The sequence below is a fragment of the Mytilus trossulus genome, chromosome 1, assembly GCF_036588685.1.
Source record: "Mytilus trossulus isolate FHL-02 chromosome 1, PNRI_Mtr1.1.1.hap1, whole genome shotgun sequence".
Lineage (NCBI taxonomy): Eukaryota > Metazoa > Mollusca > Bivalvia > Mytilida > Mytilidae > Mytilus > Mytilus trossulus.
The window spans coordinates 59894075-59919817 of record NC_086373.1 but is presented as its reverse complement, the minus strand read 5'-3'; the positions used below and the strand labels follow the sequence as shown (position 1 = coordinate 59919817).

Genomic DNA, 25743 nt, shown 5'->3' with positions numbered 1-25743 from the left:
AGATATAAATGTCTCTGAACAAAAGTGTTTGTGCCCTAGAAATGTACTGTTAATAAAGCTCTTCCAATTCGTATTTAGGTTTTTCTACAACTGCGTTGAGTCAAATATTACTGGTGAATATGAAATAGACGAATCATGCGATTGGCATACGACATAACGTTTGTGATAGATTTGTAATAGATTTTAGCCTCAAACATTAAAAAACCCAACCAGATGCACGATTTTGTTTTGCTGTTTTTTTAAATATCACAACTAAACCTGAAACATTCGGGATACTAAAACATTGGACAATTTATTGTAAAACTGGACCAATGTACCTATTAAAACAATAGCTATAATTATAATAGGATCTGACATACATTTAATGTATGATGAAAAAAGAACGACGGAATTCTTGTACATTTACTTTTTCTTCCCCCCCCTTGTGAATAAGAGATGCTAAAGCATGTATAATCACACACAATAAACACCATGATAAGTATTCCGTCTAGTATCTTTCTTAGCGTTGAATAAATAAAGTATGGAAGAACTTTAAAGCTAACATTTAGATAACAATCTGAAGTTAATGATTTTGAATATTTGAAAGGGTTAAATAGGATACTATGTTTGTTGTGTTGCACTTCAGTGTTGTTATTGATTTTACTCTTAAAGTTGATGTGCTTCCCTCGGTTTTAGTTAGTTTATATTATTTTCTCTCAATAGACTGACTTTTGAATACCGATATAACACTGGTGCCTGTATTTGGTACTGATCCTTTTACAATGTTGCCGTTTTATTTGTAAAAATCTTGCATTAGCCAATTAATATTTACTCAAACAAAACCTACAAAGTCTGTGAAAAATTCAGGTCGTCTAACTTGCATTGTTCTAACAACTTGGAAAACATCAATTTCATCGTCTATCTCCATTTTTTCCAAGATAAGTTTTAGTGCAATAAATACCCCGCTTTTACTGCAACCATCACTGAAAAAAGACGGGGGTTGTTTCATGTTTAAAGAATAATGACATGACCGTTTAAATAATCAAGTAACAATAAATAAACATAACTGGTCTAATAAACATGGCAATAACCTTTGAACCTATCAGATGAGTAAGAATAACCATTTCAGTAATTGAATATGAAATAAATTAAATAAGAAAAAAGATAGTATTCTCATCGGCAATTATACCAGGTCTAATTATTTTTAAAACATATTTCTTATTTGAATGTTCTATGTACTTTTCAAGTAAGCCAATATCAAATTTCAGTGCAAAATTTGCATTTAATTCAAGTTTAAGCTTTCCTTGCTATGCAATAAACGATAGATTGCCTATAAAAAAGATTCTATCATATACAATTATCACCTAGCAAGATGTCTGAACAGTACTCTATTTATATATTTTTGATCTTAAACTCTGAAGAAGTCAACAAATTGAAATTGATATCCATTGAGACATTTCATGTATGATATTCATATGTTCAAGACGCACCTACATACAACAGTAATCGGACCTTTCTGTATTTTCCAGCACTCTATTACTTTTTTCAACAAGCCAAGTAAAATGTTTGATGGTAGCATTGCATCATTGTTTACTTTACTCGTGGTAAAAACAGTTATTGTCACCGGATCCTTTTCCTAAAAAAAAACCAGTATGTATTATCACAAGTTAAATTGTTTAATGAAAATCTCTTATTGATTAATTTTAATAGAACACACGACGCATACACTGTTTACTCGCCTGTTTTCGTTTTTTGCTTGATTTGAACAGTAAAATCATAAAATTACAGAAAATTGAAAACGAAAAGTCCCTTATCAAATAGCAAAATCAAAAGCTCAAACAAATCAAACGAATGGATAACAATTTTCATATTCCTGACTTGGTACATGCATTTTCTTATGTAGAAAATTGTGAATTAAACCTGGTTTTATAGCTAGCTTAACCTCTCACTGGAATGATAGTCATATACAATTCCGATATAGACAACGATGTGTGAAAAGATTTTTTTTTATTCTCCTTAGACAATTTATGTGGTATCATGATATTGATTTTTTCAGTTCTTTGTTTAAAACTTTTGGGTTTGTAGTGGTCAATCGTTAGATTTTCGTGTTCATATGTGGTGTTGTGTTGAAATAAGGATGTCTGCTTGTCCCTTTTGTTTTCAAATTTCATATTGTAACGTCGACATCTAATCGTTTTTTTTACCGAAGTTATTTCTTGAAGTGTGTGGTACTATTTAATCCAGGTTCGCAGGTCGTACAGTTGCTTTTCATTTCTTGCATTCACTTCATTCGCACTTGATGGATAGCTGTCTCATTCGAATCATACGGAATAACGTTTGTTACAGAAGTAACAAAAGCAGAACATACTAATTCTGCTCAGGAAAAATTCTTTTATAACCTTCACATTTACCCTATGGCTCAACGTAAGCTTGAGCTCCTCTGGATTGGGTGAGTTGTCTTGCACAATAGTTAAATCTTTAAACTCCAGCACTTCCTGTCGTCCTAAACACAACGGAGCATTCTAAGAGAAACACAATAGTTATTTTAATAACTTCTTTAAATATAACCCTTTTCAATTGATTTTAAGCAGGTGTAAAAAAAATACATATGAGAAAAAAACACATTTATGTATGGCCAACAATGTCTTCAACTGAAATAAACAAAAAAAACAATACAGTTTTATTTACATACTTAATTCAAATCAATACATCTTATAGTTTACATTTTATTTTAAAAATAATTTAACAACAGTCATCGTACAATGTGGAGTATAGATATTAGGCGGCGATGAACAGTTACCATATAATAAATAAGGGATGAACACTTGTGTATTATGGAACACTTTTAACAATTGGTACCCAAACTATTCAGTTCTTTCTCCTTGTGAACCGATAACAACTGTGAAGTTTTAAATATAATGTTTTTTTGGCAAAAATTATGTTCTGTTAACTACCATAATGTTCCTTGTTACATTCAAAAATAAAATATAAGCCTTTGGAATGATCAAAAAGATATTTTGTTTCAAAAGATCCATTTATTTGTAATTAAGCAAATAAAAAATTGATAAAAAGGAGCTTTGTTTTCTGAGATTTTTTTTTAATGAAACGTGCTATCGTTAAATGTATTTCAACTACATACACTCCATGTTCAATGACGATATCTTACCGTGTTCAACTGGTCCAACACGACAACAATAGGAGAGTGATGGTCATATACCATGGTCCAGAAATCAACAACAGTTTCTTCAAGAGGACATTGAGTTACTAAAATCTTACTGCCATATGTATATCCCTGTAAATGAAAAATGCATTGTATTATATATGCGTTGGACACATGATGCTTTCCGCTGTTATCATGAAGTGAAATCATCCATGTTAATCATCAATTTGGATATTTCCTTTCAGAAGATTAAAATGTGAATAAGACTTAAAAAAACATACAAACAAATATATAATACATTATGAATCCACCTTTGATTTGATTATAAGTAACACTATTCAATTTGCGGGATGTTATTATTTTTTAAAAGAAATAGAAACATTTATTGTTATTTGTCTCCTTATCTGTTTCGGTTCTAATATATACTTAGCTTTCAATTACTCGGTTTTAAACGATCCTGACAAAATTATGTCTTGAAAAAGCGCTTCAGACGCATGCAATCTAAAACCTTCTATTTTATGTTTTAAGTAGCAACTTTCAGTAACAACGAAAATAAAAAGAAAGAAAAAAAAGACCCGGCGTAATAATATATACGTGTTCAAAAGGGAACTGCCATATTGGGAATTTTAATGTTCAGAAAATAAATGCATGAGTTTTGCTTGAATACACAATCGCCCGAAAGGCTTCGTCAACGATTAGTGACGACACACGAATAGCTAGATGTAGCCTTTTTTTTAGAAATATAACTACTAAATTAAAATCTGATTGCGAAAAGTCCTTATAACATACGAGTCAAACCTTAGCATGCATTGGAATTTCCCCGGGAATAATTTAAGTTGTTGATACAAATTTAACTCCCCTATTTTTTTCTTTGTATCCGTCAATATATAGAGAATAATACATGACAACATATGTATCACATGCCGTATCATCCCGAGATACCAATATCAGCCTGAGGGCCTTTAGGGATGATATTGGTCGAGGGTGATACGGCATGTGATACATATTTTGCCATGTTTCATACGCTTTATCATACATTTCAACACGAAATGCTTTCCGGTCCCTAGCAAATGGGTAACCCTTACTTCTACTTTTGTCTTGTTTCAAAAGCTTTAAAAGAACTGTTCAATTACTACTCCGAACCACTTGAGCTACCTTACAATTTGCGTGTTGTTGTTTTAAAGAATATTTTGTTGACTGTATTGTTTGTGTGTGTTTTGTATGGTATTTTATTGCGTTCTTTTTTAAAGTTGAATTTCGCAATGGTGTGCCAGAAAATATAAAAAAAACTCGCCGTTTGTGTCGTCACATGGCATACACTGACGTCATTCAATAAATTGCGTCACGCCCGAATGACCGTTCATTTAGGACACATTTTGCGGAAAAATATTTCTTGAAAGCCTTGCATAAAAAAAAATTAAAAAATAGGGAGGTGATAAAGGGTGCGATAAAGGGTAGGGGTGTGATAAAGAGTATGATAAAGGGTGCGCATCACAGTTGTGCGATATAGATTAAACAGCAGGCTATTTATTAAATATTCTGTATTTACTACTAAATATATGAGAAGTATTTTTAATCTAATGTAAATCAATTATAACAGAAAGTTTACTTACGGGTATAATCACTGCATTGATGTAATCATTACGCGTTCTTGAATATGAAATTGTATACGGTCTATACCTGTTGTCTAAAACGAAATCAAGTTAATTAAATATTTCTTTATTGTTTGATATCTGTCATATGTTGTGCAACGAACTATGTTCTGTTTTTAATTTAGTATTGTCGAACGAATGAACCATCATTTTATTATTAAAAGTAAAAATTTGATAGATAGATTGTAATCTAATTTTTCTATTCGAGACAAAATTCCTCTTAAAGAAAGATAGATAAAACATGACATATGTAGTTCTATCTAATAAACTCATCAACGCAGCACAAAATTGAAAATGCAAAATAATTATATAAATATAATGTGTAAACTGACAAATTCAAGTAAACATATTTTTCGACAGTCGTACAATTTTAAATACTACCGGGATCGTCAGATATACAGCCAATGTTCATGAAACGAGTTGACTTCACAAATATATACTTTCTTCGTATCAACGATGACATTTGTTAGTTGATGTCGCTGTCATATTTGAAATTTCCTATCTATCACACCTTTTTGTTTGCGTCCTTGTTTTTTTCAATTTTCACGTTTGTTTGAATTTTGAATCAGTTTAATCAGTTAATCAGAGATTTGTTTCACAGTTTTGGCTGTTTGATCCAAATTGTTGTTACATCAACCTATTATATCAGTTTCGTTTGCTCATTCAAATTAACATTAGTAAACAGCTGCTCAATTATCAAAAATCAATTCAACTTAAACAAAATCCGGGTTACAAGCTAGAACCGATGGAAACTCATCAACGGAACTTTAAATAACTGTCATAAAATGTTCGCAAAATGCATGTTCCAAGTCAGAATATAGCAGTTGTTTTTTCAGTATCACGATGAATATTAACAAAAATGCCCAGCTTCAGAGCAAATTCAAAAAGGAGGGAGTCCATAAAAACTTACAAAACTAGAAACTATCATTCAACGGAAAAAGTAAAAACAACTACAATAATCTTGACTATGTAAAGAAATTTCGAAAATGGTGGGTTGAACCTGATTTTATAGTAAACATTCAGATTCAGCTTATTATAAATGTCATGTTATGGGTTTCGTGTTGCTTAATCTTTAGTTTTCTATTTTGTGTCATGTGTTTTTTTTTTTGTGTGTTTGTCTTCTTTCATTTTTAGCCAGGCGTTGTCAGTTTATTTTCGATTTATGAGTTTGATAATCCATCTGGAATCTTTCATCTCTCTTTCATATGATTTATAAATATCGTTTTCAGCAATTGATACACATAGCATAAACTAATTGTATTCTTTACTTACGAGGAAATATTTTCTTTGTCGAATTTTTAGAAATATTTTCTTTTGATGTAGCAGCAGAAAATGCTGATGGAGGATACACAGGTCTTAGGGTTTCCAATCTCTAAATCAATTATAGAATTTAATTGACAATTAGTTCTACTACTGATTAGTAGGTAAATAATTGTATAGAGAAAGCTTTGCCTCAAGTTTACTAACCAAATAAACTCAGCATAGGTTCCAGGAATGACATTTTGTAATTGCGTCGCGCGTTTCGCAAAAGACTCATCAGTGACGCTCGAATAAATAGAACTTAAAAAGGCCAACTAAAGAACGAAGTGGGAAGTGCATTGATGACTAAAAAATCCTCTAAGTTGTGCAAATTACATCTAAGTAAATCTATTCTTGAGATAGAAAAATAAACTTCCCATTAAAAACTATAAAAGTTAATAAAAAAGTCTAAGTTGTAATTACAAATACACGTAAAGGTTGTACAGGACCCGATGAAAACATTCTATTTTAAAGCTGAGACATAGCGATTGTAATTCCAGGTGGTAGCACATATGTTTTATTTTGATTCAGGTTACCATTGAAAATTGGGCGTATGATTTACTAGTATATGAATTGGATTGACATAAAATATTTCTTTTAACTCACTTCTAATTACTATAAAATATACCTGAAATTCTAGTTTATAAAGATTTTGATTTTGTGGTAATTTCTTCTGTTCTTCATCTGAAATAAATTGACAGAACTCTTTCTTTGGAATAGATGTATCTGGTACTGTAAACAACTCTAACAAAGCTTCAAAGATTGCCTCATATTGTTCCTGTAATTGAAAACGACTCAATTAGAAAGAAATTGTTTTCTCCCTATGGTTCTTTCTCAGATTTTTTAAAAATTATTTTCCCCAGCTATAAACATTTATAACATAGATAAATGGTTATTAGTAATTATTCTTGCAATCAACTTGAGCGTTTTGACATGATACAGTTTATAAAAGTTTAATTGTTTTACACCGTGTGATAAAGTCATGTTAAAGGCAAGAAGTTTTATCTGGTAAGGTGTTCCATAAGAAAATCCTCTCTATAAATCAGAACAAATCAAGTATAATAAATCTGTTCCATTAAATTTTGTAGTTTTTCTTGTTATTTTTATGTCACAAAATTATTTTTTTGTCATCAAACACTGCCAGATTTAGTGGGATTTAAATGCTCAAAAACATTTATCTAACTTAAAAATAGTTATCAAAGGTACCAGGATTATAATTTAGTACGCCAGACGGGCATTTCGTCTCCATAAGACTCATCAGTGACGCTCACATCAAAATATTTATAAAGCCAAACAAATAAAAGTTGAATGTACTTAATGTAAAATTGAGAAAGAAAATGGGGAATGTGTCAAAGCGACAACAACCCGACCATAGCTATCACAATCTTATGCAATAGTCTTTCAATGATAGTTGCCTTAAATTCAGCCAAATCATCGTAGAATTTAATGTTATTCAATTCGTGTTAAAAAAGAGGAGAAGAAGGATAACAAAGCAATATTGACGCTCAGAAGACAAAATAGAATAGCAAAAATTCCGAACTCTTAGTCAAACTCAAAATGGGAAGAGTCCACAGAATCTAACGCTTATCAACGGATCAAGTGAAAAACAAGTTAACTGCAAAATTTCTGGTATGGTACAAGCATTTTCCGAAGAAACTGACAATGTCATGCTTAAAAATGACAAACAACGAAAATACAAACAAATTAGAGTTTATACAATGTCTTAAGAATAAGTAATAAGATAATGCGATTGAGCCATGGAAACGAAGTACGTGGCGACACATATACATGTATAGCATACATGAAGTATACAAGTATGAACTCAAGTTTTAGTTGACATAACAACACATCAAAACATTTTCTGGAAAATGGTAAGCCAACGCAATAACCAGAATTCGACTGCTTTCAAATGTTATTGATTTTTTCGTTTCTCATTTCATAAACAATGAGAGAACAACATCGATACATTTAGAATTGAATTAAAGATATTCCAAGCAAATTGCAAATGAGTAGAAATGTAGGCAGGTCTCTTTAACCTTCTTTTTAACTATAAGTATGGAATTTCAACAATGAAACTTACATATGTTTGAACCATATTCATTCTGTCTTTTCTCATCATCTGTATACATTCCATAACATTTATATGACTAACTTTTTTTCCATTTTCATATAAGGCATCTATGGCTATAAAAGTCCCTGTCCGTCCAATTCCAGCGCTGTATATGTTATTAATGTATATTGGTTATTATATCAATATAATGAGTATTAATAACAGGACAAACACATGCAAAGTATTTGTTATTATATCATTATTATGTGTATTATATATACTTGTTTCAGCGCTGTATACTTTATAAATGTAGATTGGTTATTATATCATTATTATGTGTATTAATAACTAATATATTTATAACAAATATTCAAATATATGTGCATTTTTGGAGCAAATCATATATATCTTTTCACATAAATACCTGCAGTGTACAACCATTGGCCCATGTTGACAACATGTTCTACTTTTGACTTTCCTGTAAAAGTTTACAACTTTTATGCTGTCTGGAACACCATGGTCTGGCCACTCAGTAAAATGAAAATGGTGAATTTCTCTTTCTTGCTCCCTCTGAAATAGGAGAATACTACAGGTATTTGAGGTCTGAACCATATATTGTGTAAATGAGATCTAAAATACGTGCAGGTAAGGCATTTTGCTGTAATTGAAATATACGACATTTACATTTGATTTCGAAAATCTTTTTTCATCAGTGGGATAAAAAAGAATACAACTTGATGTCCTAGAAATATAAGTAAAAACCCGAAATTAAGACATCGTATCATCACAATGTATAACGTCAATATATTACAGAGTCTTCTAATAAACCAATAACAAATAAAGAACGCGAAGATGGAAACTAATCAATACTGCTGTCACTCGTTCATTGTGTGAACGGATGTATCTTTGATGTAATAAAATCAACGGTACCAATTTTGTTGCACCAGATGCGCATTTCGACAATACATGTCACTTCAGTGATGCTCGTGGCCAAAATATTTGAAATCCAAAGCATATATAAAAGATGAGGAGCTATAATCCAAAAGGTCCAAAAAGTATAGCCAAATTCGTGAAAGGAATCAGAGCTTTGTAACATAACATGTATAAATCGTTCTTAAGGCAATCAACAAATTTTAAAGTGTATACATGCTGTTAAACATATATTACAAGATATCGTATCAGTCATTATCCAAGTCACAAAATGTAAAAGTGAATCATAATAGGTCAAACTACAGCCTTCAACACGTAGCCTTGGCTTACAAAGAATAGCAATATATAAAGGCGCCAGAAAATAAATAGTGGTAAACCATTCAAACAGGAAAACCAATTATAATATAATTTATATAAGGAACGAGAACGAAAAGCATGTATGAACCACATTAATAAACGACAACCACTGAACATTTGGTTCCTGACTCACGACAGGTGCAAATAAATGCAATGGGTTAACCCTTTTACATTCAGCTTAATCTGAAAAAAAAGTAACATCACAACTTGCTGTATATTTTAAATACGGAAAAGGAACAATTGAAATGGAAAACTGAAATTATTTTTACGCTATTTTTACGTAGATTCGTCATGTTAACGGGTTTATTAAAACATTGCGTATTTTGTTATACTGCATCAAACTTATAATTGAATTCTATGCGACTGCCATACACATTAGAGGTAAAGCTAGCCATAAAACCAGTTTGAATCCAACATGATCTACATAAGAAATGTCTGTACCAAGTCAGGAATAGGGCAATTATTATCAATTAGTTTGATGGGTTTGAACTTTTGATTTTGATTTTGCCATTTGATAAGTGACTTGCCTTTTTGAATTTTCCTCGGAATTTGTGTGATTTTACTTTTTTAAAACAATAATGATATTACCAATAACGTTTTGTTCGATACTGTGAGCAATCTATAAACATAAACTGTATGTTCTCTTTCTTCCTTCATTGTGACTATATAGTTGTTTACTACCAATGGTTCATTAACTGTTTCAGGCCAATATCTTTCACATTTTATCTGTAGAAAATTTATGAATGCAAATGAATATAAAAACTCAAAGTATTATACAGAAGTGTTTGATTGTCACATTAATATCACAAAGGTCTCTTTGTATTTATTTTTTATATACTTGTAATGTCATAAAAACAGCAAGAATTTTATTCCTGTTTTCAATTATTTGTTAAATACAAAGGTTTTCTTACTATTTTTGACAGTTGGTCTATTCAAATCCATTAAGTTTTTGAAATCAGTAGGCCCGGTAAGGGTCGATTTTAGCCTCAAATTATAGGTTCATCTAACGAAATATTTTGGACACTTTTTAAACACTTAATTGTCTATTTCAATTGATTGATTTAGTTTATGTGATGGGTTTTAACTGATTAAATCATTTAAAACGCTCCGATTTAAGCACAAATATGAAAAATCTATCAAATATGCCAAAATTCGTCACTTTACACATGTTTTTTTGTCAAAAATGAAAAAAGACCGCATCCGTGTTAATCCTCAATCTTTATATATGTTATGTATTATCATCAAATACAACTTACACTTCAATTTTATGAATGAACACGAATGCGGCCACTTTCATTTAAGACGGAAACCGTCTAAAATTTAACTGAAATGCTAAAATTATGAAGATTTCAGTAATTTAGCATGACTTAATGATGTTAATACCCGATATATGTCCATTTTCATGTCAAAAACAGCCCATATTTGTGTAGCAGAAGTATTTTTCTTTCCAATGAATAGCTAAAAGTTTATATTTTCACAATTTTGTAAAACTGCTATATTTTGGGACCAATAAGGCGTCTTACTGAACCTACTCGTATTTGGTAAACGTGATTGCAGTTTTGTCTGGTAGAGTGCTGAACTCCTGCTTTCGAATGAAGGCAGTTTTTGTGCATTCTCATTGGTCTGTGCATCTCATGATAAACTAATCATTGGTAATTTGTTCAAATCTTGAAGAAGTCAAGTCATTGAATACCATGGATTTTGCTTTATATATATAATTAGCACAGTTTTGGAGATTTTTTTATATTTTTTTTATTAAAGGTTTCTGTTATGTAATTTAACAAGTCTTTGGGAAAATATGTTTTTCTTTCTTTCTATTAAACTTTTTGTGTTGCATAATGTAAAGGATAATTAAATAATTTAGTTTTTTCTAACTGCATGAATTAAAAAAAAATTGCAACTTTTATTAAATATCAAAAAACAATATTTCAAGAGAAGCAACTTTCCAACTACATTTATTTAATTGTAGATTTTTTCTGATTTCACAACTTTTGAAATCATATAAATGGACACTTTTATTAAAAAAAAATAATAAAAAGAGAAACAAATCCCTAATTACATGTTGTTAACTCAAATTGCTATAAAACACAAAGGTTAAATTTGTTTATTTAATATTTTTATCTTTATTCACATTTCGCCTTAGTTCACTTCCCATCTGGCCTTAGTATATTTTATACCTTTTTTACCCGGAATTCACAGCTAAGGCGAAATGGGAACACACTCGCCTATGTCTAGAAAAAGTAATAGGTTTTGAAGATACAGTAAGGTTATTGATACCTTTTTATTTTCTAGTAGTTGTGTTACCATCACTATTTTCCCAACATTTTCTTGCCATACCATATGCCAGAAATCTCTCAATGTTTTCTTTTTAGGACCTTCATATTAAGAAAAAATAAAAGTAAAGACAATTAGAGTATATTTTATCTGGAAGGACAAGCATATGTCAACAAGAATAAGATCCTCATAATTATAAAACTAAGTTCCAAAAGTAATCAACTTTCTACGTCTAATGAAAATATTTCTGCATACTTTTCAAAACTAAAGATGTTATTATTTTTTTTTAAATCTAAACACACGATTTCTAAAACGTTATTTTTGAAAATGTATCAAGATTTATTTTAACTAGTTGATATTTTGAATGTCAAAGGAATTGTACAAATCAAAATGGCAAAAACTAAAATAAGGCCAGGAAAAATTGACAAATTTAAAAAGAATTAGTTATGATCATTTAAGAATCATAGAAAGTTATGAAAGGATAATTATAACAAGGACAATTATATTGATGATAAAAAACATGGGAATTTCTTAAACACATTATAACCTTTTTGTACTATATCACAAAAAGAGGCAAAAAAGTGTGTTTGCATTACATATATTCGAAATATATATTTAATAATTACACGCAGGCAGAAATATTTCAATGAAGAATAAAGAAATTTTAACGAAATAAAAATTATAATATCTATTTATAATTAATCTTCATAATACAAATATCTAAACATTACATATGAATAAATTACAATAACATAATATGAACTATGTTGAAATCAAAAGATAGCATTCAGAATCTATATACACACCTTGTGATGCTATATATGCTTTTTCCTTTTCATAGTTCTGAAAGCGTAAAAAATGAAATTATGTTGAAAAACATAGATGTGTTTCATTACCAATAATCTAAACTGTCATACATTGTTTAGTACTGATTTACTGATACAAAAATTAATGCTGTCTTAATTTTGTGGTTTGATCGTTACTTGATTTGTATTTGCTACTTTTCGGTTTTATTTAGAAAAAGAGAAAAAGAGTAAAGAGAATTGGGCGTTATATCAATGTTTGCAGCTAGGATAAAAATGTTTTCTATGTTATCGTGTCAACAAACAGATTTAAAATGCGGTTACCGGCAATGAAAGATCAGGATTAAAATTCACAGCACATAATTATGATCTTGTCCTTATTATTTGACAATGTGAATGTGTACTACCTTAATTTACCCATGATCTAACCATAGTAGTGTGACAACAAAAAAAACAACCTTCTGAGCAGTACTATCATAGATTTCTGAAATAACCGAGGTTCTGATTTTGATATTAGTATTCGGTAAGTTTACTTTGAATTTAAAACTTAATTTTTTTGAAAAACTCTCTAATTCTGGAAACAGTTGAAAATGGAAAAGTTTCCTACTAAAACGAAATGAAAATATTTTCAAAACTTACATCAATATAACTAGCATTAATGTAACCATGTTTCGTGTCTCCCTTCAAAATAACCCTCGAATGATCATCTACAATATATAATTATTAATTGGATGTGTGGTTTCTAAAAATATATGCAGTGTGACGTCCATTTTTTACTAAAGTAGTACACATTTTTGTTTGGGAGCAAGCCCTTCTTCGGGATCGCAATTTTCTCCCTGTGTTAATAACACATTGGTGGCCATGAATGGGTTTAAAACATAGCAAGAAATCCCGCACATGGAGGCGGTCTGTAGCTGGCGTGGAAATACAAACGTGTACATAATCTTTCAATCAGTTTAATTGAAGTCTGGAGCAAGTATGTCAGTAACTGCTAGCAAGTTTTTTGTTTTTCATGTATTGTTGTCATTTTGTTTATTTGTTTGGGTTACCTATTATGGCATCGCACACGGACTTCTCTAAAACCGAGTTTTACAGTGCGTATTGATGTGCGTATTTTTTTCTACATTGGCTAAGGGTATATGTGGATGGTTGAGATCTCAAAACACATGTTTAACTCTGCTGCTTTTTTGCGCCTGCCCCAAGTCAGGAGCTTCTGATCTTTGTTATTCTGGTATGATTTTTAACTTTAGCTTCTATTGTATAATTCAGAGTTTAGTGTGACGTTCATTGTCACTTAACTAATTTAAATATTTGTTTAGGGGTCAACTGAAGAATGCCTCCCGTTGCGGGAGTTTCTCGCTCCATTGAAGATCATTGGTGGCCTTCGGCTGTCCTCTGCTTTATCGTCGGGTTATTGTATCTTTGACACATTCACCATTTCCATTTTCAATTCTTAAAGTTCAGTTCATCCATAGGATCTCTGGGTAAACATCGTTTTAGTAACATTGGTTTCAACTCTGATTCTAACTTTATATCAGTACCGATTCCTTTTTTTTTTTTTTTTAGATTTTGCAGTTTTAGATTTTAAACGGGTAATGATGTGTTTAGATAAAGTCATCATCGATGCACCTAACACTCTTTTTGTATCTCTCTACTTTTTCTATTAAATCATAACTAATATAACTTGAGAATGGAAATTGGGAATGTTTCAAAAAGATTACAATCCGACCAAAGAGTAGAAAACAGCCGAAAGCCACCAATGGGTTTTCAATACAACTAGAAAATCTCAAACCCGGAAGCTCGCTTCAGCTGGCCTCTAAATAAAAATGTGTTCTAGTATTCAGTGATAATTGCCTACAAACGACAAGAGTAAAATCATTTTCTTATTTGTATTTTACATGTACGCTAATAAACCATTAATAACTTTACTGACATTTTCAGATTAGGTCTTGATCTTTTAAAAAATATATCAAATTCTTTTGAACTTTAAATAGTATTTGATGTAAAGATGTTTTGTATATTTCATATAATAACATACAAGGCCATGTTGTAAGGAAACGATTTTTTTCTTTATTCTCTGCTTTTGAGCCTTCCACGTGCGCATAAGCAAGTCCTTTTGGTAAAACCTACAAATAAACAAAACAATGCAATTTATTTATGAGCGTTTTGTATCCCATTTATTTAACTGCTTTGATTTATTCAATATAACTGATTATATCATTACAAAACCACTTGTAAAGTAAGCTCTGACTGTTTTTGAACGTGAAATAACGTTTAACCTTCTATATCATGACAAACTTAATTTCTTTGTATACATAATTTTATTTACCTCATATTCTTTATTGAAACCATCGTTTTTCTGTTTCTCGTTTATAGCCTCCTTCAGATCCCTGATAAGTATTTTGTATTTGAAAACATTGAGTTCACTGGGTACATTATTATACACGTTACGATCTTCGTTTTCAGATAATTGTAATTTAGTATCTTCACGTTCTGTGGTTGATAATGTTATCTCTGCTCTATCGGCCACTGTAGCTACATTTACATTAGCGTATCCCTTTCCAGAATTAACATTCTTTTTCGTATCTTCAGAACGAACCATAAATTAATGAAAAGGAAAAATATATTTGTTTAGCAATTGTTGACTAAAAATTGAATTTGAATTTTGATTCTTCAAAAAGCACATTTTAAATCGCAGTAAGGAAAATGTTGTCTCTTTCGTTGAACTACACAATGCTTAAGTTGCGTGTTTCTTTTCGCTCGGAGGCAACGACTATAACTTTAATGTTCAGTTTTAATGAAGTTTGTTTTGTAATACTCATTTTGAAATAGACTTCTCTAAGAGACAATATAAACATATAAACTCACCCAAAATTATCTTATCATTTGATTTTGTCCAGTGTATAAATATGCCTTTCGTTGATATTGATCTTCGCCTGGAAAAATAAGCGCTTAATGTAACACATAAAAGTTAAAAGCACAATTTATGGTCGGTAGATAATCCCAAAACATTTTTTGTCTCTACGTGATAAAACATAGTTTAGTAAATAAAGAGCGCATACATAATCTGTATCATATCTAAAATATTGTTATCCAAGGCTTTTAAAGCTTACTGTTCGGTTTTGATTTTGCTCATTAATGATAACCGTACTGTGATCTGTTCTTTGTTTTAAATCCCCGACTTTACGTTGTGGGCGATTGTTACCTCAGTCTTTAGCAATCAAAACCCGTCTCCATTTATTTAACGTATTCTTAATGAATTATGAGAACGTTTTAATATGAATCTGTCCAGATGTGAAATAATGTTTTGGGAGAAAAAACATAATCTTATTTGCAAAATTTTTTATGTACATTTAATATGAATTACGATTGTTTTTGGGATTATGTTTCAGTAAATGATAAACAACACAAAAAAGATTCCTAACATAAATCCTGACAAACAAATACCACGGCAATGTACAGCAAGGATAAATTACATGTATTGCGATCAAAATTTTCGACGCTACTTGTAATCGTTTTTGGTCCTAACCTTACAGACAGAAATTCCAATATTATTTACAGCACACCCTCGAGGGGTGTACAACCATAACACGAAGATCATTAAAATCCTTTCAGGCAATCAAAGGGTTGAAAACTATTACTGCATGCACTAAAAGATATACTGATTACTCTAATAACATATTCCGGAATAAAACCATGAATAAGGGCAAAAGTAGAATTTCGCTGTTCAAACACTTACTTATAAACGATAAATGCCGCCACCAATATGAGAACAACAATTATAATAGCAGCAACAGTTCCACTTATAGCAGCGGCGTTTGTAGGTTCTTCTTTCAGTGACTCAGATCCAACTTAAATAATAAAACAAAACCTATTGTCGAATGAAAGTAAGAACTTTTCAATAAAAGTTGATTTATACATATAATATATACATGTATGATTATTATTCAGCCTTCAGGAAAACTCAAGATATTATATTTGGACGATAGCAACCCATTCAACGTCACCTTCAAGCAAAAATAATATCTATATTGTTGAAAACAAAAATAGCGATATAATAGCCCTGTATACCTTGTTGCTCGGTGTGAGACGAGCTTAAGGCTCCGTGTTGAATATAAAAAGAAGATGTGGTATGATTGCCAATGAGACAACTGTCCACAAGAGACCAAAAAGACACATACACTAACAACTATAGATCACCGTACGGCCTTCAACAATGAAGAAAGCTCATACCGCATAGTCTGCTATAAAAGAGCCCGATATGACAATGTAAAACAATTCAAACGAGAAAACTAATGGCCTTAGCTATATAAACAAATGAACGAAAAACAAATATGTAACACATAAACAAACGACAACCACTGAATTACAGGCTCCTGACTTGGGACAGGCACATACATGAAAAATGTGGCGGGGTTAAACATGCTAGCGGGATACCAACCCTCCCCAAACCTGGGACAGTGGTATAACAGTGCAACATAAGAACGAGCTATAAAAATCAGTTAAAAAGGCTTAACGCATCAGAAGATTGAAGCGCGCTGTCGCTTTAGCTTATAAAATAAGTTGGAAACCAAGCGTTTGGGAGACCACTCCTGCAAATTTTTAAAAAGTCACTTATCGTTTTCAAATATTGATTAGTCATCTATATAACATATTATAGGGTTATTGCATGAATATTGGGGAACATTGTTCCGAGTAGAATTTTATATTACACAAGCTTGCGAGTTCAATATATGATCTACGAGGGATAATTTTCCCCAATATTCATGCACTAACCCTTTTATTGTATAACAATATAATATTTGAAAGTAAAAATAAATTAAGAGTTTGTCGTTGATGACGTCATGATTTTTTGAAGATTTATTGCACTAGTGCAATATTGGAATTTATTGCACGCTAATTTTTGGTTACTTTCTGTGGGAAATATTATATTGCTTTGCAATAAATACAGTTATACTTTGATTGTGAGCATAGTGTAACGATACAAAAGAACGGTTTCACAGAAATAATCACCAAATGAAAGCATTAAAATGATTGTGAAAGGTTAAAGGATCAAACAATGACCGAGAAAAACAATCTTAAAAATATAATACAAATAAATATACTTTTGGGAAATGGCATTTGAAATCATCGAAATGTAGTCTTGGAAGTTCAGAGAAAGCAAAAGAAGGAACAAAATGTTAAACTTTCAACGGCGGTATGAAGTTTCAGCGATAGTAAGCGTTACGATAGGCGATACTTGTGGCACATTGTAACCTTTTCGAAATATTTCTTGTTTTAGCCTGAATGCTAATTTGTTTAAAGTGTAATCGTCCTTACTCGAATATCAGTAATACTCTGGATACACTTGACAACGGTAAACATTAAGGCAACACAACTTCTACGTCATTAGGAAGCAATACTAGTAATACAATACTAGTTTAGAATTCATTTTTTAAAGATTGCAAGCAAAATTCTTTAATTTTGCGAAAGGGCCACAACCAATAAAATTGTGGTTATAAAGGGATATAGACGACAATATTCAGATATTTTTTATTTAATTAAACGATATCAACTTCATCAAATGCAAAGTTGAGGACCATTACAATATACTATTATATACGCACCAAATAAGGCGCATGTCATCAAGTATTGTGGTAGAAAAAGCTTAGTGTCTCGAGTAATTCAACATTTTATGAACATCAAATTAAAGAAAATCAATATGTCAATGATTTTTCATGTCAATACAAAAGTGCTGACATCTTGTCTGCTGATACCATAGGGGAGGAAAAGTCCACCGATCGGTCATTAGGCGGAAAAAAATAATCGGTTAAACAGTAACATACAGAAATGTTCCATAAAAAATTGACCAATGACACACTAGTAATTAGGAATTGAACATTGGAAGTACATATTTCCGCCTCTTCCTATTTTAATCGGTATATGTTTTGAATAAAAATTTATAAAAATAACCTGCGATTTTATATCCTTTATCCTATGAATGTATTGTCTGCTATGTGTTTTATCATATATAAGTGAAATTAAAAGTATTCGGCCCAACTTTTTGGGAATTTTTTTATCCTCAATGCTCTTCAACTTTGTACTTGTTTGGCTTTATAAATATTTTGATTTGAACGTCACTGATGAGTCTTATGTAGACAAAACGCGCGTCTGGAGTACTCAATTATAATCCTGGTACCTTTGATTACTTTTTAAAATCGGCACAGAAGGTAAGTTAACAGATCAACAAAGAAAAATAATTATCATTTAAAAATCACTACATCAAATTACCAAACTATTATTGCATCAGTTTAAAATCAGCAGAGAAGGTTTGTTAACAGATCAACAAAGAAAAATAATTAACATTTAAAAAATCATTTCATCAAATTACCTAACTATAATTGCATACATGTAGCTTCAGCTTCAATATCGAAAAAAGTATGTATTCGTCAATTTGACGAAAGTCTCCTACTAGTCTGTAGAAAATTAAAACTCCGTTCAAGATGTTAAAAATGGTTGTGTATCTGTACCAAGAAATTACGTAACTTTCAACTACTTGAATAATAATGACTAAGTATGCTTTAAATGTTAAACATTCTGTAAAAAAGTCAACCTTTATCACATGATTCACCATGCCATTCCTTTTCACAGCCGCCGGGTGGACATTTTCCTGTTAACGGGTTGCATGGTCCAGTCAAACAATTACACTTCCTTGTACAGTTGTTACCAAAATACCAGTCATCACATGCTAAAAATTAACACATATATCCTACATGTCATAGTAGATCAATGAACCAATAAACATTATAAATTACATATAAATGGTTGAATACAAAAGACATTAGAGCAACTTTTTAAGTAGAGTGTGCTAGAAAGAGACAAAGATTACACCATGTAAAAAAAGATAAAACAACAGACAGAGAATAGTAATCTCATGATTTAAGTTAATATGATTTAGCGAAACAAAGTTTTGGCAAACGAAACCCATTGAATGACTCACCAATGAAATTATCCCTTCGTAAATTTTACGGACGCCATCACGAGTTGGTTGACCGTTAATGAATATCGTTTCACAAATGATATCGGATATGTTTCTTACGTCGTAACTACAACCCCCTTTCATGAATGTGACCTTCCGAATTAGACTAGTTACCGGATTTATAATCACATAAGCAACACGACGGGTGCCACATGTGGAGCAGGATCTGCTTACCCTTTCAGAGCACATGAGATGACCCTTAGTTTTTGGTGGGGTTCGTGTTATTTATTCTTTAGTTTTCTATGTTCTGTCATGTGTACTATAGTTTGTCTGTTTGTCTTTTTCATTTTTAGCCATGGCGTTGTCAGTTTATTTTCGATTTGTGAGTTTGACTGTCCTTTTGGTATCTTTTGTCCCTCTTTTACAAGAGATGTATCTTGTGATTGCAGGGGTTAAAAACTTGTTAACAATCTAGGAATATTGCTAGACGAATTTGCCCTTCGTTAGCATGAAATAAGCATTTATTTTGTATATAAAAGAAATCTGTCTCTAAAACTATACAAAATAAAAGTAAAAGTATTCGTCATATTTTTTAAATTTCTGCAAGAGAAAATCGAAACCATGTTTCTCTCTCATACATAAATATTGTTTGATAAATCGTACAAAATCTGCAAGAGAAAATAAAAATCATCTTTCCCTCTTATGAAGTGTTTGATAAATCGTACAACAATATAAAATCCTTGCATAATATTAATATTTCTGTCAACTAGATTTGTATCATAATTGATTAAAAAAAATTATCCCACACGCAACCGAAATTGAAAAGGGTTGATGCATTTAGTACGGAATAATACACAATACTTATCATTTACGTACTATTGTTGCAGTAGTTCTCGAAAATAAAACCAGATTCACAGTCAGTGTTGTTATAACATAATCCATTCATGGAATTACATATATTCAATACACATCCTTTACAGTATGTTTCACAGTTTCGACCGAAAAATCCTCCTTTACATTCTGAAACAATAAGTTTTGTGTACTGAAAACGTGAATAACATGATGATTGACATGTCCTTATTGTCATAACCACAACCAGTACTCTTTTTTTACCAATATGAATCACCAAATAAGACTTACAATGTATCACCGTGTTTGTTCAAACACAAGCAACCCAACTGGCGCTTCATATGAGGCAGGATTTGCTTACCCTTTCGGAGCAACTGTTTTTAGTGGCGTTAGTATTTTTCATTTTTTTTTGTTTCGTATGCTGTGGATTGACCTTTCTTTTTCGAACAAATTTAGAACGACCAAATCAAAATGGATGAACATTAGATCTGTTTTAAATCTGTCATATACAATTCTGTAGTAGCTTTTTTCATTTAGTTCATGACTTGTTTTTTCCAATGAGCAAATGGATGCGTAGAACCTCTTTAACTTGTAAACTTTATATTAACGAAGTTCAATTTGGTTTTACTTAAGCTTCAAAGTTACTAAAAATATCTCGATACTTGTAACGTACATTGAATATCATAACAAAGGATATACATGATATAGGATATATATCCATCACGCAAAATCAGTACATACACAGAAAAGAAATAAAACGAAACTAGATGTGTCAAATCAACACGAATGGCCCCGTCCCAAAAAGTTGAAAAATCGGCAATTTCAATATAAACACATGTGGACACAAACATGATGGTAGTCTCACATATCAAAAATTGTTCAAAATATGGAAGCGTATAGAAAAAAATCCGTATAACTGTGATTTTCAATAATTTATCAAAGTCCAAAGCACATGATTTCGGCCAAAACTATTGAAGCGGAACGAAACTTTTACTTGACCGGTTACTCATCATGGTTAACACAGATACCAAAAATCAGCCCAATATCTGAAGGCGTTTAGAAGAAAAGTCCGTATAACTGTGATTTTTCAACAATTTCTCAAAGTCCAAAGCCCTTTTTTTCGGCAAGAATTAGTGGAGCTGAACAAAACTTTGATCTTTAATTCATCATGGTAAACTCACATACCAAAAATCAGCCCAATATCTGAAAGCGTTTAGAAAAAAAGTCCGTATAAATGTGAATTTTCAACAATTTATCAAAGTCCAACGCCCGTTATTTCTGCAAAAATTAGTGGAGCCCAACAAAACTTATACTTGATTTGTAACTCATCATGGCTTACTCACATAAAAAAATCAGCCAAATATCTGAAGGCGTTTAGAAAAAAAACCTTCGAATTATGGTTTGTTGCGGAATGACCGAATGACGGAATTTCGGACAAGGGTAAAACTATATGGCACCGACAACTTCGTTGCGGGGCCACAAAAACACCCAACAAGGACAACAAGAAATCAAAAGAATAGTGCCCTCTATAATTATAATCAACATTAAATGTGAATGGAGATCATCTTAAATGTTCCATCCGGTTGTTATTTCAGTTAATATATCGCTTTCGTCAGATCGGAATGTTTTTATAATGACATTTTTGGTTCCATACCTTGATCGCATGATTTCCCATGCCATCCTTCCTTACAACCTTCAGGTGGACAAAGTCCATCAACTGTGTTGCATGGTAGGTCTAGACAGTTACATTGCATCGAACAATTATTACCAAAATACCATTCTTCACAGGCTGAAAGATTCACAAATGAAATGATTATGGACAAAATTATATTCACGGACACAAACTTGAATCGTTATAAAAACTTTGACATCTACTGAGTATATACAATTTCTCTCTCTATTAAGCATGTTTTCTGAGTTTCACATTATAACCGACTGCAATAAAAGTTAAATAATATGTAAAATAATTAAAATAGCAAAAATACCGTCTTCAGAGGAAAACTCAAAACGGAAAGTCCTTTATAAAATGGCAAAATCAAAGTCTCAAACGTTAACACATCAGACAAATGGGAAACAACTATCATATTTCTGACTTATTACAGGGATTCTGTTTTTTAGCTCGCTAAACCTATCACTTGTGTACATGTACTACATGTAACTGCATGAAATTTCATTACATTGACAAAAATAGGGATAAAACAGTCATATGTGAACACAGAAAAACAAAATGGCAAACAGACATAACACATTAGCAAAAATAAAAGACAATAATAATTGGTATCTTTCAAGGAATGTTTATAGAAAGGGAAGAAACGTTCTTAGGCATACTCCTAGTTCATCAACGGTCTGCTCAGACACTTGTAAAGTTTTACAATGTCCTATAAGTAGCTGCAAGCTGTTTTAAAAACTGAATGAGTTGAGAAATGTATATTGTATATCTTATATGCAGGTGAAGTGTGTATATTGCTACTTAGGTATAGGAAATTGATGATTTCAAGTAGCAATATAATATACTTTATTTGGAAACAGAAACCTTCATCAGGAACGCTCTGAGTCGAATATTTAAGAGCATAGGATGAAAATAGACCGTAAGAGTTGAAAAACTATACACACCCTATTTAACTAGAAAAGGACTTTAGAAATAGCAAAATCATTCAAAGGTCAAGTTTGCATGAGGAGTGGAAACATTGGTTTCTTTGTTATTACTATATTTCAATTTTTTGTTTCCCACAATTTCAAAATTAACTTTGTAATATACATTTAACCATAAATAATCAACTATTGATTGTAGAAAACATCATTCTTGTTTGTAGGAAACCATATATCATGATGATATCAATATACAAATGATATATATATAATAATATATGCACTATCCGGAATGTTGGACTTTTTTATTTAAATATATATATATATATCTATAACAAAAAAACAAAAAAAAATTGCAAACTACATTTCACATCAAATAATAACAGTTTGTTAAAATATTGTCACTAGCGCTTTCATGCCTTCTGGCAATCTTCATGCGATGTTGTAACAATGTCCTTGACGACACTGCCGTTGGTAACGTTTATTTCGTTACAATAACGGTAAGGGGAGATAAATCAAACATTCAAACGTGTTTTTGGCTGAAAGTCCTTAATAAAGTGAGCTTCCATTGCCAGTCTTTTATATTTGTTCGGTATGTCATTTGATAGAACGGATATACGGTAAATTGTCCACTACTGCACGTTTCGAAATGTTCGCTTACATCTTTCATTCGTGTGGATGGAGCTCGTATCTGTATATATATTACTTTACCTCTCTTTATATTGTTTTTATTTAGTGGCACCAATTAGTTTCACGTCAAGCTTTTTTCATTTTGTTTTAACACATTTACACTAGAGAAATAAACATTGAAATATATGGTTTAATTTTGTACATTTGAACTAACTTATGTTGAATATAAATAATTTGTGTGGTGAATTTTAAGCGTCAGTCGGAGCTTCAAGTTGGAAACACCGTCTTAATAAAATTGGTTTGTGTATTATATAGTCAGGTGGCTTGTCACTTCCTGTTTCCACAACAGAGCAGTTTGTTATCATTGCCATTCATTATCGTTAATGCACTTTGCTACATTAATTATAGTATTGCTCATTTTCCTTTTCTTTTATATAATTATTATATCACAAACATGTATATGCTCATTTTTTGAAAGTCATTGCTAAACATACGTTTGTTGCAGTACTCTCCGATTACATAACCCGGCTTACAGACAGTTTTGTCATCGCACAACCCATTAACATGATCACATAAGCTTGATATACATCCCTCACACAATTCTGAACAATTTCTCCCAAATTGACTGTTGGGACATTCTGAAAAAAAAGAATAAATCTTTTATGATTTTGGATAGAAAAAAAAACTCAAAAATAGGTTTAAACTGTCAAACGCAAAGATTCAGGTATTTTTATAACGTTGTATTTTCTTTTAAATAACTGGTAAATTTAACTTCTATACCAAGTCAGGAATAAGACAGGTGTTGTCCATACGTTCAATGCGTTAAATCATTTGAACTTCCCATTTGATTAGTGAATTTTAAAAATTTCCTTGGATTACAGTATTTTTGTGATTTTACTTCTTTTAAATAAACAATATTTTGAAAGTATATCTAAGTACAGGATTATGTTTACATTACATTATAAATGTTTCAAAAGAATCGGTACATTTAATTTGGCAACAAAAATTGAGGAGTAATTAAATTCAACATATATACTAGTAATGCCTCCGATGACAATGTCACGACAATGCACTGTAAAACAATGTTAACAAATGACATGTGTCATAATGTCATGGTTGAAGCATGACAATGTAATAATACGATTTAAACTCTTCTTTTTTAAATTAAATAGGGTTGCAACAATATCGATCATCCTGGTACCTTTGATAACTATATACGCACATTAATAGTACAAATGTACGGATATATAGCATATTCATTTAATATGTGCATCGGTCAACGAATTTGCACACCGATAAGATTGAAAATAGAAAACTCTTTAATTTTTTTTATTAAGGAATAGGAAGGTTTGCATCAAATTATTACTGATGTGATGTAATCAGATAATTGAGTTTCTTTAATTTCTATGTAATTAAAACTTTAATAATATCCCTTCTGTGTTGAAAAAAATGTTAATCAGGTTTAATTATTATTTTTGTGGTTCAATCATAAGGAAAACAATAATGCTTGGAAATGACACGAACTTTGTGAACAATTGAATCCTTGCCATCCGTCATTACATCCACCAATGCATTCTCCATTCACGCGATTACATGTTTGACTTAAACAGTTTGTTGAACATGCCTGTTGACAGTCTCTACCGTATTTACCCGATTTGCATGCTGTAAAATAAAGCAATAATTAAAACTCGAAAAAACAAACATGGATATGCAATAAGTATTTTGTAATATGACTAAAATTTTAGGCAATTTTAAATACTTTAAAATGAGTAACCTTGATAGGCATTTTAACAAATTACTGGCAGTCATTTTGTAGAATGACTCAAATTTTAAAACAAAATTCATCAAATTGTCTGGTTCGTTTCATGTTATTTGTTAAATTGAAATAACCTCCAGTTGTTTTGTGGGTTCGTGCTGCTCAGTCTTTATTTTTCTATGTTGTGTTTTATGTTCTATTAATTGTCTATTTGTCTTTTTCTTTTTTAGCCATGGCGTTTTCAGTTTATTTTAGATTTATGAGTTTGAATATCCCTCTGGTATCTTTCGCCCTCGTCTGGTATATTTTGCTCTCCTCTGGTATATTTCGCGCTTTGTTAAACCATTGAGATTCATTTAACCAAAAAAAATATTTTGATAAAAATGAGTTTATCTTTCAAAACGAGTTTGGAAAGATGTTATCCTTTTTGGTAAAACAACGTAAAGTATGTACACAA

General features: G+C 31.1%; 1 protein-coding gene across 1 annotated transcript in view; it reads right to left on the bottom strand.

Annotated features, from left to right (window-relative positions):
* Positions 1 to 25743, bottom strand: part of LOC134682748 (receptor-type tyrosine-protein phosphatase T-like) — a 39294-nt gene that overhangs the window by 417 nt on the left and 13134 nt on the right. The window contains exons 7-27 of the mRNA XM_063541797.1: positions 25055 to 25192; positions 24064 to 24168; positions 21966 to 22100; positions 19097 to 19231; positions 16244 to 16355; positions 15373 to 15440; positions 14834 to 15090; positions 14543 to 14630; positions 13144 to 13211; positions 12508 to 12544; positions 11705 to 11802; positions 10016 to 10153; positions 8565 to 8710; positions 8171 to 8306; positions 6719 to 6868; positions 6064 to 6163; positions 4753 to 4826; positions 3146 to 3271; positions 2391 to 2501; positions 1470 to 1615; positions 827 to 962 (exon numbers count right to left, since the gene is read on the bottom strand). Of these exons, the coding sequence (XP_063397867.1) occupies positions 827 to 962; positions 1470 to 1615; positions 2391 to 2501; positions 3146 to 3271; positions 4753 to 4826; positions 6064 to 6163; positions 6719 to 6868; positions 8171 to 8306; positions 8565 to 8710; positions 10016 to 10153; positions 11705 to 11802; positions 12508 to 12544; positions 13144 to 13211; positions 14543 to 14630; positions 14834 to 15090; positions 15373 to 15440; positions 16244 to 16355; positions 19097 to 19231; positions 21966 to 22100; positions 24064 to 24168; positions 25055 to 25192 (2504 nt within the window). The remainder of the gene's footprint in view (positions 1 to 826; positions 963 to 1469; positions 1616 to 2390; positions 2502 to 3145; positions 3272 to 4752; positions 4827 to 6063; positions 6164 to 6718; positions 6869 to 8170; positions 8307 to 8564; positions 8711 to 10015; positions 10154 to 11704; positions 11803 to 12507; positions 12545 to 13143; positions 13212 to 14542; positions 14631 to 14833; positions 15091 to 15372; positions 15441 to 16243; positions 16356 to 19096; positions 19232 to 21965; positions 22101 to 24063; positions 24169 to 25054; positions 25193 to 25743) is intronic.